At 34.4% G+C, this 14,114-nt stretch overlaps 1 protein-coding gene across 3 annotated transcripts in view; it reads left to right on the top strand.

Moving 5' to 3' along the window:
• The window catches only part of LOC106470806 (FTS and Hook-interacting protein-like), an 87,626-nt gene extending 80,623 nt beyond the window's left edge, over positions 1 to 7,003 (top strand). For 2 of the 3 annotated variants that reach the window (XM_022399450.1, XM_022399449.1), the window contains exons 12-13: positions 237 to 357; positions 2,867 to 7,003. In XM_022399450.1, the coding sequence (XP_022255158.1) occupies positions 237 to 357; positions 2,867 to 3,047 (302 nt within the window). In that variant the 3' untranslated portion in view covers positions 3,048 to 7,003. The remainder of the gene's footprint in view (positions 1 to 236; positions 358 to 2,866) is intronic. The other variant, XR_002613132.1, reaches the window with a different exon arrangement.
• Positions 7,004 to 14,114: the final 7,111 nt, after the last annotated feature.

The following is a 14,114-nucleotide window of genomic DNA, read 5'->3' on the forward strand; positions in this document are numbered from 1 at the left end:
ATGTATATATTTATACTATTAAGAAATATAACTAAAAGCCTTTTTATTCTGACCATTGGTGAATGATTATATTATAAATTTAAAAAAACACATCATAGATTATGACCCCCCTCCTCTGTAATACATTGTAACTCATCCTTGCATTGTTACCATAGACTATGAACAACCCTTTGTAATGCATATTAGCATTGGAGTAGTTTGTAAAATCTAATGTTGTTTTTGTTGTTTTTTGCTAGGAGAACGACGCAGAAGTTTTACAAATTTTATTTTCAGAAGAGGTAGTTTACGAGGAGAGAAAGAAAGAAATGTAGCTATTAGACCAATTTTTGAGTCCTTACCAGCCACTCAAGGACACAGGTGAGTACAATGTGCTTTCTAATTCAAACTGTAGCCATTAAGTAAAATATCTGCTTTTAAGTCAGTAACCTCTCTGTGTTTACCTTGGTAGCTTTTCTGCTCTTAAGTCAGTAGTTCCTCTGTGCTTACATCAGTAATTTTTGTGTTCTTAAGTCAGTAGTTTTCCTGTGCTTAACTTGGTAGATTCTCTAGTTTTAAGTCAGTAGCTTCTTTATGCTTAATTGTATAGATACTGGTTCCTTCTCTGCACATGTCACAAGGTTTTACTGAGTTACATTCAAAATTTAATTAAGCAACTTTATTATCAATGTGTGTCAATGAAATTAGTATTATAATATTCATTATAATTCAGTGTTTTGTATTATTTATGTATTAATTCCTATATTTCAAATAAAAAATCTTAATCTACAGTTTTGTTGTCCCATGATGCACAAGCATTTACAAGTCTTAGCTTTTAATCTTTGTAACTTAAGTAATTCAGTAGACCTTAATGTATAGACTGAAATTTCTCTGTTTACACATCCTCCCTTCAAATTCCTTAGGGCAAGTTCCAAGAATGGAAAAATAAGTATTTTGGGAACTCTTGATAGAAGCCACACCGACTTTCTACACATAGTCATAAGATTTCACACTCAACACTATTTATTTCTCCAGATGTTTATAACCAATAGAAATAGCTAATTTTACACTACAATTTTCCATTGGTTATTTTCAAATTGCCACACAGAATTCCATGCAAGTTCTTGAACTAACTCTTTTTATTGTTTCTACCCATACATGTATTAGTTAGATAGAAAATTAAATTGGTTTTAAGTTTTAGTTTTATATTTTAGTTAATTATGGGTTATTTATCTTTTAAAATGTAAGCCAAACTGCCTCAGTTCATGAGGCTTAGTGTGTTGGGTGAGTGTCCCAACATTTTGATGAAAGCTAAAGTGGCTCTAGTGTTGATGCCACAATATTGCCCGAGGATGCCCTTTGATGTATGTCATGAGAAGTAATAATGCTATTGGAAAATAAAACATTGAAAATAAACTATATGTGAAAATGTAAAAACTTTACAAAAAATAACATAACAATAAGAAGATCTTTTAAGATAATTCAGTATACAATTAAAAGGTATGTAAATTTTTTCTATTTCTTAATTTTAAACATTTCATTGCACTAAATATTGATGATAACACTCGAAATATTCAGCCTGATTGCAAATAACTACAGTATCAAATCTTTTAGTTAAAATACTTAATTAAAGCTATCTAATTCTTTGTGTACTTGTAATCTTTAACAAAATCTTACCAATTACTGTAAAGATACGTAAAGAAAGCTCAGAGTTAATATAAGTACTGTTGGACTATGTATCATTTTCCATATGAGAAGTAAGTCAAATGGGCACATACTGCAACCATATGGTTAAGTCAATAGCTTCTATGTGCTTAAGTCTGTAGTTTCACTTTGGTTAAGTTGATAGCTTTACTCTCTTTGTAATGATGGATTCACTGTGCTCAGGTCGATGGATTTACTGTGCTTAGATTGCAGTAAAACCATCAATCTAAGCATAGTAAATCCATCACTACAAAGAGAGTAAAGCTATCAACCTAAGCACAGTAAATCCATCATTACAAAGAGAGTAAAGCCATCAACCTACGCACAGTAAATCCATCGACTTGAGCACAGTAAATCCATCATTACAAAGAGAGTAAAGCCACTTTTTGTAATGATGGAATTACTGTGCTTAGGTTGATGGCTTTACTCTCTTTGTAATGATGGATTTACTGTACTTAGATTGATGGTTTTACTCTTTTTGTAATGATGGAATTACTGTGCTTAGGTTGATGGCTTTACTCTCTTTGCAATGATTGATATACTGTTATTAGATTGATGGCTTTACTCTTATTGTAGTGATGGATTTACTGTGCTTAGGTTGATGGCTTTACTAAGTTTCTAATGATAGATTTCCTGTGCTCAGGTTGATGGCTTTATTCTGTTTAAATTGATAGATTTCCTGTGCTTAGGTTGGTGGCTTTATTCTGTTTAAATTGATAGATTTCCTGTGCTTATATTGGTGGCTTTATTCTGTTTAGATTGATAGCTCCACTTTGCTTAAGTTACCAGTTACACTGTGTTTAACTTACCAGTTACACCGTGTTTACGTTACCAGCTTCACCATGTTTATTTATGAGATACACTGTGTTTAAGTTATGAGCTACACTGTAATTAAATGAAAATTTTGAAGATTATCAAACTTTCCAAAACTACTTATTTCAGTTTCATTTTAAAAGTAAAATGTTATTTTAAACATGATATTATGTATTTTGTCCTTTTTTTTTTTTTTGCCCTTCTGATTACAATAACTTTTTACTGCTTCCCCCTCCATCAGCACCTAGAAATTTCGTAAGATAAAGTTTTTAACTGAAGGTATATAATTCTAGTGCTTTTTTCTCAATACTTGCCTTATTTTGGGTCTGTCATTTAATTACTATCCCTTTTTGTTCTGACTGGTCTAAACTAGACAAGCACCTGAAAAACCTGAAGGCAAACTGGAATGCCTGAAAATGAAAAATGCTGTACTGTGTACAGTTCTTTTCTCAGAATTCCTTAAAGAACTCGCTGCCATTAGCCAGGAGCACTCTGTTATTCAAGCAGATCCGGAGTTTTGGACAATGGATTCGATGGCTTATGATAACATTTAGCAGGCATGCTAAACCATCATTATCATTTAATATACAATTTTAATTGTGTATATATACACTGATTCATTCTAAAGATATTGTTGAAAAATTAAAACCAAAATAAGTTGATAATGGCTCTGCATAACCCTAAAACACACAAAGAAATGACTAAATTACTTATTGGTGATTCAAAATAATGGTACCTGTATATAGAAAAACTTAGGTGTTGACACAAAATAAGAGCCAAATTTTATAATAATGAATTGATTAGGCCTAGCCATTGAATGCATGTTAATAGGTATCCTTCAAACTTATTTTGTTTCCTGTTTTTATAGATAAATGTGTGATAATTATGAAAAGTCATAGTTTATTCAGGTTTTCTGAAATCTAATGATTCCTATAAAGTAGTGTGATTCATTTTTGAAGTATTAAGGTTTTTAAGCAGCCTTAAAAGTTCATAAAATTGTTGATCCTGTGGTTAGATTTTTATTAATCAAAAGTTAGTGTTAGGAATATAAATATCGAAAAAATTACAAGGGTATTTTTCTAATCTCCATATCATGATATGTGGTTTGATTACATCATAGTAGTCAAGTTCATGTGATTTTATACAAGTTATTTATAATTATGTGTACATTTTGGAATTGTCAGCCTTGAGGTTTTGTAAATAACTTTTGTTGTGATTATTGTGTTTTAAAATAGTAATATTTCCTGTGCTCACAAACTGCAACTTTGATTATCATATGTTTTTTAACTAAGATTTATATCCTAAAACAGAATATTTCAAGCAAATAAATACAGCAAAACAAACTACACAGTTAATAATCAGTTGTTTAAATACTTTTAACAAAATCTAACAAATGTATCATAGGTTTCAAGAGTGAATGTTCATTTGTGCCTTACCATATCTTTTTATGAATGGTTGTCTTAGTTATTAAATGGGTAACTAGCAACTTATAACAAAATCACCACACACCGAGAAACTTGTTTTAATAAACTCTTTATGAATCTGAATTGATCCTATCATTAGTATGTGTGTTTTACATCTTTATCAATCTGAATTAATCCTATCATTACAGTGTGTTGTGTTTTTACATCTTTATCAATCTGAAATAATCCTATCATTAGTGTGTGTGTGTGTGTGTTTTACATCTTTATCAATCTGAATTAATCCTATCATTACAGTGTGTGTGTTTTGCATCTTTATCAATCTGAATTGATCCTATCATTAGTATGTGTGTTTTACATCTTTATCAATCTGAATTAATCCTATCATTACAGTGTGTATGTGTGTGTGTTTTACATCTTTATCAATCTGAATTAATCCTATCATTACAGTGTGTGTGTGTTTTACATCTTTATCAATCTGAATTAATCCTATCATTAGTGTGTATGTGTTTTACTATCTTTATCAATCTGAAATAATCCTATCATTAGTGTGTGTGTGTGTTTTACATCTTTATCAATCTGAATTGATCCTATCATTACAGTGTGTGTTTTACATCTTTATCAATCTGAATTAATCCTATCATTAGTGTGTGTGTGTGTACTTGCTGAAAGTTTTCTTTGAGGGAAAAGAAAAAATCTCTATTGAAAATAATCACAATAGTTTAAAAAATTTATAAGAAATAAATAGTATATTGCACTTTTTAATGCCAGTTTACTAAATAAAACTGATAAATGAAACTTAATTATTTAAAGCGTTTTTTCAGTATGTGCAGTATATTCAGAATTACAAGTTGATATTTGTAACAATACTTAGAATTAAAAACAAAAATGAGATTAATGACAACAAATAACTTAATTGGCGAGGTAGTAAGTTAGCAGTAAGTTGCTAGACGTACAAATAGAGGATGAAGTGGAAACAGAAACAGATGGTCTTCAAGGTATACAAAATGTAATATTTGAGGTATGACCAATGAATAAATCAACAGACCAGAGATCAAGAATTGATAATCAATGGCAAGAAAAACATATGGAATTGATAAGTATGCAGTCAAAAAAGTTAATCACAAGTGAAAACAATGTGAAATAGATAAGTACACAGTAAAAAGTTAAGTACTAGTGAAAACAATGTGAAATAGATAAGTACACAGTAAAAAGTTAATTACTAGCGAGAACAATGTGAAATAGATAGGTACACAGTCAAAAAAAATGTATTAATAGTGAAAACAATGTTAAATGGATAAGTACGCAGTCAAAAAAGTTGACACTGCTGAATCCAAATATTTACATACGATAAACTGTTGAAGAACATCTAGCGATAAAGGTGAATAATCGGGTTATTAGATATCTTCACACTGATGGATAAAGATGAATAGTGTGGTTACCAAATGTCTCTTCACACTAATGAATCAAGATGAATAGTCTGGTTACCAGATGTCTCTTCACACTAATGAATCAAGATGAATAGTCTGGTTACCAGATGTCTCTTCACACTAATGAATAAAGATGAATAATCTGGTTACTACATGTCTATTCAAACTGATGGGTAAAGATGAATAGTCTGGTTGATAGATGTCTCTTCACACTGATGGGTAAGGATGAAGAGTCTGGTTACTAGATGTCTCTTCACACTGATGGATAAATATGAATAGTGTAGTTACTAGGTGTCTCTTCACACTAATGGGTAAAGATGAATAGTCTGGTTACTAGGTGTCTCTTCACACTAATGGGTAAAGATGAATAGTCTGGTTACTAGGTGTCTCTTCACACTAATGGGTAAAGATGAATAGTCTGGTTACTAGGTGTCTCTTCACACTAATGGGTAAAGATGAATAGTCTGGTTACTAGGTGTCTTTTCACACTAATGGGTAAAGATGAATAGTCTGGTTACTATATGTCTCTTCACACTGATGGATAAATATGAATAGTCTGGTTACTAGGTGTATTATCACACTAATGGATAAAGATGAATAGTCTGGTTACTAGATGTCTCTTCAAACTGATGGGTAAGGATGAATAGTCTTGTAACTAGACTTTTCTTTTACTGTGTGAGATATTGTTTATTGATAATGATTAAAATATATCATTCATGTATTAATGAAAGTGATCACATGTATAGTATACTTTTGCATGTCATTTAATTCCTGGAATACAATGGTCTTAATTTTAGTGATAGAGTACATTATAGAAAGTTAAGTTCCTGATGCAGGTCTAAAGGCAAAATGTTAAGCAAATATAAGCTTCGTAAGATTCTTCTGGGGTTGACACTGGTGTTTTTATATGAATAATGTTGATTGTATAACTGAGCTTATTAATATTAGTATTTTACAAAGTTCATAAAACTCCATTAGCAAATCCGAAAAAGATTAGTTATCGTCTTCACATTTTAATTGTACTTCTTTCTCACCAGCATGACTGTTATATTGATCTAGTAATTTAAAATTCTGAATGTGATGATACATCTTAAAGCATTTCTTTTAACTAAGGTTGTTTTACTATGGTAATGAATTGTTGTAAATTATAAAAATGTTCATTATTTTTTGTAAATTGTAATCATAGCAGAATTGGAAAGGTTGTGGTATTTTGTAAAAAAAAACATTATTTAATAAATGTATCCTGTTAGATGTATTTACCTCAAAATTAAATATTCTTTTGTTTAAAAACTTAAACACTTCTGTTTTGTGAAGCTGAAAGAACATCTTCAAGTTATGTTTTTGTGTAATACACATCTGATGATTGTTTGGAGTTAATAAATGATGATGCTCTTCAAAATTCAATGTTTTTAACTTGTTAAAAAACTGAGATGTTGTTTTTACCTTTCAAGGATAAACTCTTGTTGTTAAATAAGTTTAACAGATCACATCAACTTATCAAATGTGTGGTTTCTCTGCACTGCTTCATTTTTTAGCAAGTTGTATTACATGTAAGAAAATTCCAGATCTAAATTGGTAAAATTGGTTTTACCTGCTCAAAAACATGCTTGCTAAAATGTACAAAAAGTATTGTGGAAAAAAAATAAACAGCTCTTAAGAATTCACAGAGTATGAAATGATGATACCTTTTGAGTGTTGTTGTTGGACATTTATCAGCTTAAGTAAGTGAGATATCATGAAATTACAGGTAATGTTTCTAACATTTATTAAGATTGAAAAAGTCATAAATACTGAGTTTGGCTTAAAATGTTTTACAAAAATCCACCATGCAATGTATTGTTCAGTGAAAGAATGTTTCTCAATTGACATTTAGTTTGTTACAGCTTTAAACGGTTTTATGATACATTATTCATCAATTTTAATGGTTTAAATACAGTTGTTAGTAAGTTTGTTTCTTGATTTGAATCCTAGTTCTTTATTTCAGTTTTAAACATTGTATGATACTCTCTTCATCTGTTTCAATAGTTTAAAAATATCTGTTTGAAGGTATGCTTCTCAGTTCAACCTAAGCCACAACCCAGTTCTAAAAGAGTTGGGCTTACTACAACACCCTTCAGCAGAAATTGTCTGTTGTGTTTCCCTTAGTCTGTGATCAGACCTGACTCAAGTTCCTCTAGTATTCTGGAGCCAAAACAACAGCAGTTAAAACTTGCTATCCAGTCAGTTGGAATGAAGTGTTCTGTCTATCCTGCTGCCCAGCAAAATATTGGAAATACCCTTGCATTCCACACTAGCAATTACTCTGTTCCTCCTTTCCAGAGCAACATATGGGTAGAGACATTGACTGTGGCACAAACATCATGTGAGGGTCTCCATAGCATTGCCCATTTTCTGGTATCCATCCTGTTTGTGCCACAATGCCAGGATGTGTTTGCAGCAGTCCTGCTTTAGACAGGATCCAAGATTGACAGGAAGCACCCGCTTGATCAGGATGGTTTTTGCTCGGAGTCACCACAAGAGCTGCAGCTGTTGAATTCTTTGACTCTTATGACTTGTCTGAGGTGACCACCTCGTACTCCATTGACATAGATACTGCCTCTGTGAAGATGCTAATATCTTGTGCCCCCAATGGTGCCTCATATTCTCACTTGGCAAAAATAATCAGAAATAACTCTCAAATTCTTTGAGGGATCTTAATGTTGAATGTCAAATTGTCTGATTGGTGGCTCAGTTTTCCACTGGGTAAAAACAATAGCACAACTTGGCCATTACTGCATCTCAGACTTCCATAAGATATTTGATAATATACGGGGCTAGACCATCTAAACTCAGAATCTGGCATTCCATTGCCTGTTTCTGAAACTACCAAAGCATTGATTTGCCTAAATTGCCTTAAGAATCAGACCAGATCGTCTTTAACTGCCCCAATAAACATTTGAAGAGGAGACCTGCTTTGCCCCACCATGTTTGCACGTCGTGTGTGATGAGATGCTGTCTAATAATGAGGTGCCTGAAGCCCACACTGCCAAATGTCACTGAATGACAAATGATAGGGTGTAGCTCATCTACCTGTTCTACGGGATTTTGGATCACTACACATTTCCCATCATGATGAGCTTCCCCACTGCCCCACAGATCACGTCATTAATTTGTGATTGACCACTGTCTCGCCTACCAGCAATACAGCTGGTGATTGTTGCCCATAAGTATCACCTTACTTTTAGCTATCGATTTGGCTGGGTGTCTCCTTTGTGGAGAGGCCACCTCAGGTCCACAATCACCATAATATTTGGTAAATGCCCACAGTATTGCCTACTGGCGATACAGCTCCTGGTGGTAACTATTATCCTCCAACTCTACCTCTTATCTGGTTCTTAGCTGGGTAGGATGCCTTCCTTCATGGAGAGGTACCCCACTGATTACTTTCCCTAGCAAGTGCCCATTGTTTAACTTGCTGGCAAAACAGCTTACGTTAGTGGCGTTCATCCACTAATGCTACCTTTCATCTCTCCAAACGCTACTGAAAGTGGCATTGACCAGAGCCAGGTCTCTGCCTCTTTGGTCGGCAAATAGCTAAAGGTTCTATAAAGACCAACTCCTCTCATTCTTGGACACCCTAGGCTGCACATTATTCTAACAACTCTTGGTTGACTGGGCTGAACTTATGCAAATGAAGAACTTCATCATCCCTTCTTGGTGCTCCAGATGGTGTCTGTTCTCCATCCACATATTACAGGTAACTATGCAAAATAATTAAGAAGGATCTCCATCTGGAAAATGAAACAAGTAATCATGCTGTACATACAAAGACATACCAGTGAAGTCGCCAGACTCAGTGCCTATGAATTACTATTTGATCAGATTGTTGAATTGATCACTGGGTAACCACCATTCTCGTACATTAGATATATTACACAATAAAGCAAGGAGAAGTGGTGTTCTTTGGAATTGATAGCCTTGCAATGCAGTCTTTTGCGATGGAAACTACACTGCAAAGCACATGTGAAGATGAATGATTGTCACATAGACCATAACTGGACGTGGCAACGTGGGCAGTAACGACGTGATGAAGCTCTAAAATCGTTTTAATATAACATACACAACCTCTATAGTTATAGTATCCAAAGTACTGCCTAAAGACTCTTGGTAACCATGACAATACAAGGTGCTTCTCCGGTGGATATTTCTAGGTAGCTGTTCTACCCATTACCACACCGTTATCTATGAGTTGATATCATCAAAAAGTAAATATGCATAGCTAAATTGAGACTTTGCAACCAAAATGCACACAACCCGTATGAATATTCATGCTGTCCATCACCACGTACACTGACACACATTCAGACTTATCTAGGCTTAGTACAACATTCAACAGCAAAATAAATTTGTTGTCCTAAACAGCTACAGAAACAAGCAACTGAACTATCTTCAAATGTTGTTGCTCGACATGAGTCAATGTGCTAATTGTAGTTGGCAACGTACAAAATTAAGTAAAATCATGATTTATTACAGCATGATTCCTATTATATAAGTATTAGAAGAAAATTATCGCTAAATGAAAAAGCTATGTAAGACTGGCTACTGAACTTGGAAAAAAAAGAAACCAAACAAGATATGGAGGGAAATGGACACTTTACTTGATCTGGCTAATGATCATGTAATAGACTAAGCTATATCGACTTTACATGAAGAATAAAATCCTTACATTAATGGCTTCTCCACTTTGTCTATCGAAAGCTTGGTGTTTGAATAGAATCTCAGCTCTCATCATTATACATATTGTTGCGTCAGCGAGGTCACGTGACTAGTATCACGCCACGTCCTTCTCGAACCTTCATGAATTATCGAGAGACTACTAGATTGGGGGTAGGCTGGTATATATAAGACGGTCACAACGTGACGTAACAAGGTAATGAGTAATTGAACTGCAGTCAGAGAATGTGTAATTGAACTGAGTATTGTCGAGCACGTGAGACGTTCTTTGAGAATTATAGCGATTGTTATAGAGCTACTGTTGAAATTAAGTGTATGTTAAAGTTGTATTCGGAAAGAATAAACCAGTTTTATTTAAGAAAGGACTTGTGTCGCTAAAGTTTCGTCGGAAAGAATTTACGGAAAATTAACTAACGAACGGAGACGTAACAATATCCTTTAGTTAAGTTTAAAATACTAGTATTATTACTATTTTACAATAGATTAACATTTTATGATTGGAAATTCTGGTTATATTTGTTTTGCTAGTGAGGAAGCCAGTAATGTAGGGATTTTATTCTCCATGTAAAGTCGAGACAGCTTAGTCTATTGCATGATCATTAACCGGATCAAGTGATATATCAATTTCCATCCATGTCTTGTTTGGTTTCCTGTTTTTCATATTCGGTAGCCAGCCATACTTTTTTGTATCAGATGACGTACATGGGCTACTAGATTATAAATTTTGCATGGAATAATAATAGAATAGGTAGTCAAAGATCATGAACACTGATTTGTTCTATCAAAATATAATCGAATTATAGTTATTGTTAAAACTATGTATGCGCTAGGCCTGTTGAAGAAAAATGATGATGAATGAAAATAAGAAATCTTGGTTTTGGCTATTCGACTTTGGGACACTCTGGATAGTTGAAAAGCGGCATATACACTAGAGATAGAGTGAATATGCCAGGTAGCTCTTCATATCTAGCTTCTGGTGACCTGTATAGAAGAAAATCCACATGACTTTTATATTGCTTCAAGTACTAGCATTCTCTCTCTCTCTCTGAGGCTCGTTAAGAGAACAACTTCAGTCTGAAAATAATGCATAGGAGACAAGCTATGGGCGTTTCTACATAAAAACACACTTACGTACGCATAAATCTGTTAGGACTCATACCTGAAGCTATAGGCGTTTCTACATAAAAAACATACTTTTTCAACTGGAAAATGTTACAGCATAATCTTCTCCTATAAGTATGATTTGTACAGTTCTTGAACATATAACTACTGAAAAACCTTGTGCCAAAAATCTAACATTTTTCCACCTTGATAAAGGTGACTACTGTTTTTCACATGTGTTCCCTTTACCATATTATATTTTACCTAAAATAAAAAGGCTAAAAACACACAAATAATAAGAATGTTTTCCCTTTTGCTGCCGTTTTTCTGTGATAATATTTCAGCTGCCGACTTTGTTTACCATCTATTCTGAAAATACAAATATGAAACCATCACCGAAATGCATATCACCTCTGTATATTAGCAAAGACAGGTGTAGAAATCAGTGTGATCTCCTTTACATTTCTATAGTAAATCCAGCTACAGTAGGCTATTAAAAATAGTTATCTTGTATTAGACTACTTCCACAGATCATAAACGTAAGCTTTTATCATAATGTGGCATTATAATAAGAAGTGCAAAGCATATATAAGGAGTTGAATTAAAATAGTGATCTCCTATACTCATTCTGTGAACTCTTTTTTTACATGCATCTCACTATGTCCCCAATTATCTGTTTTTATAAATAGATCCCTAATTATCGCTCACAGATTTAGCTTTGTAATTTATCAGTCATTTAAACCTAAAACTACCACCCCACACACCACTTGAATATTAGTTACACAGTTAAAGAGATACACACACCTGTTATTTAATCCTACTTTCAGGGACTTTTTTGTAGGAAACTGAGTTGATTTGTGACTAATCATTCCAAATCCACCCTACCCTAATCATCTTCATATGGTGTACACTAAATATGGCGGGAAAAGTATTATACACTCTGTTACGTATCTGCTTGTTTGATAATTTCCAGTAAAATTCTTTACGAGGAACTTCAGTGATACAAGTCCTTTCTTAATTAAAACTAGTTTATTCTTTCTCGATACAACTTTTGTAATACACAGAATTTCTATAGTCACTTTAAAATAACAACCTTTATGACACACGCCATAAATCAAAGTGATTCATACACTTTACTTACGGTGCCTACTGTTCGAATGACTCGAATATCTATCCGCCGCTGGTTTTCTTTGACAGGCTTATATATACTATAAAAGAGGGCATCTAGATTACACTCGAGCTGACGGGCAAATTCATGATTCTTCGAGAAACTCCAGCGCGCATGCTCCCAGCGTCGCGTGACTTCCTCTGTCGTAACACTGCCCCCTCCTTATTATTGTTCGTCCCGAACAATAGCCACTTACATTTAACCAATAGATAATACACAATAACTTAATTAAATGTACAGAATTTACAAACACAAAATTAAAATACAACAAAGTCTCTTAATTTTACTGGACGTATCTTCTTCCCTACTGGTCTCCATCTCATTGGCTTCTCTTCACGTGGGGTTCATCTGCTCCATCAGGAAATGTCCCGTTGTCGGTAGCAGTCACATTAGTGGTAGTAACTTCATTAATGGCTTCACTGTTTCCCTTCTCAAAACCGGGTAGAATTTCTTCTTCGACAGTGGCTTTTTCAGGTGACACGTCTTCAGCAGTGTAATTTGTTCTGTTGTTCACTTCGTTCCAACTGGAATGTCCTGGACCATGATAACACCAAAGCCTGTTGGCATGTACCACCTTTGGCTTACCTCGCCGAACACATTTTATTCTGAAAGTCACGTCTGAGAGACGATCCACTATGTCATATGGGCCTTCTCATGGAGAATACAACTTAGGAGACTTCCCTTTGGTCTTCCTGGGATTATACAACCACACCCAGTCTCCTGGTGCAAAGCTGACTTCAGTAGACTTCTTATCATAACATAGCTTCATCAAATCAGCAAACGTTTTAAAGTTTGAACGCACTTGATGGTGAATATTATATATCCTTTTCGATAACAGTTTTCATAAGGTGGACGTCCTATTATCAGATCCACTAGCAACCGAAATTTCGGACCAAACATCAGCTTTGCTGGAGTGTATCCAGTAGCTTCATGCTCTGCTGTTCTATAGGCCACCAACAGTGGAGGGAGTAAGACATCCCAGTCATCTTGGCGGCTATTACAAAACTTTGCCAATTCCTGTCCCAGTATCCAATTGTACTTTTCTATCACTCCATCAGACTGTGGGTGAAGTGGCATTGTCCAGGTCCTTCGTATACCAAACAACTTGCGGCATTCATGGCACACAGCTGGTTCAAAGTTACGGCCTTGATCCAAATGCAGTTCGTATGTCATACCAAACCTGAAAAAAAAAATCACTAATAGCCGAATCTACAGTTGTAGCATTCTCGGTATAACTGTTTGCTAGATCGTCACTTTCCCATTTGAAGTTTCCATATCTGGGCTAGTCGCCAGGTACACTACATTCTGCTCCTCTGTCCATTCATTCATTTCTGTCAGGAGCTCAAATTGTGCTCTATATCCTTCCCATGGTACCTTCCCATCGAATTCCTGTGGCTTCCTTCGTACTAGATCACCCCTATTGCTGACACTCATGTCTAGAATGTGACTTCTGGCAGGACTGAAGATGTCTGAATTATGGTTTAGCTGCAACGTCTGGAAGGGACTTCCTGTTGTCTGGCTAATATATCCTCCCTGTGTAAAAGACAGTAAATCGTCCTTTAATGTATTAAATTTCACTTTGAAATTTACTAATCTTTTCCATTTGTGTATGCTGGGTTTCTCTCAATTGTTGGAGACTTTCTTCTTGTTTATTTTCTTCCTCCTCCAACCACTGCTGTTGTCTCTCTTCTTGTTTCTTTTCTTTTCCTCCAACAAATGCTGTAATCTCTCTTGTTGTCAGCAGACGACAGGCACAACTGTAGAGCACTGGTAGCTGCTCTAGAACTC

The sequence above is a fragment of the Limulus polyphemus genome, unplaced genomic scaffold, assembly GCF_000517525.1.
Source record: "Limulus polyphemus unplaced genomic scaffold, Limulus_polyphemus-2.1.2 Scaffold4228, whole genome shotgun sequence".
Classification (NCBI taxonomy): Eukaryota; Metazoa; Arthropoda; class Merostomata; order Xiphosura; family Limulidae; genus Limulus; species Limulus polyphemus.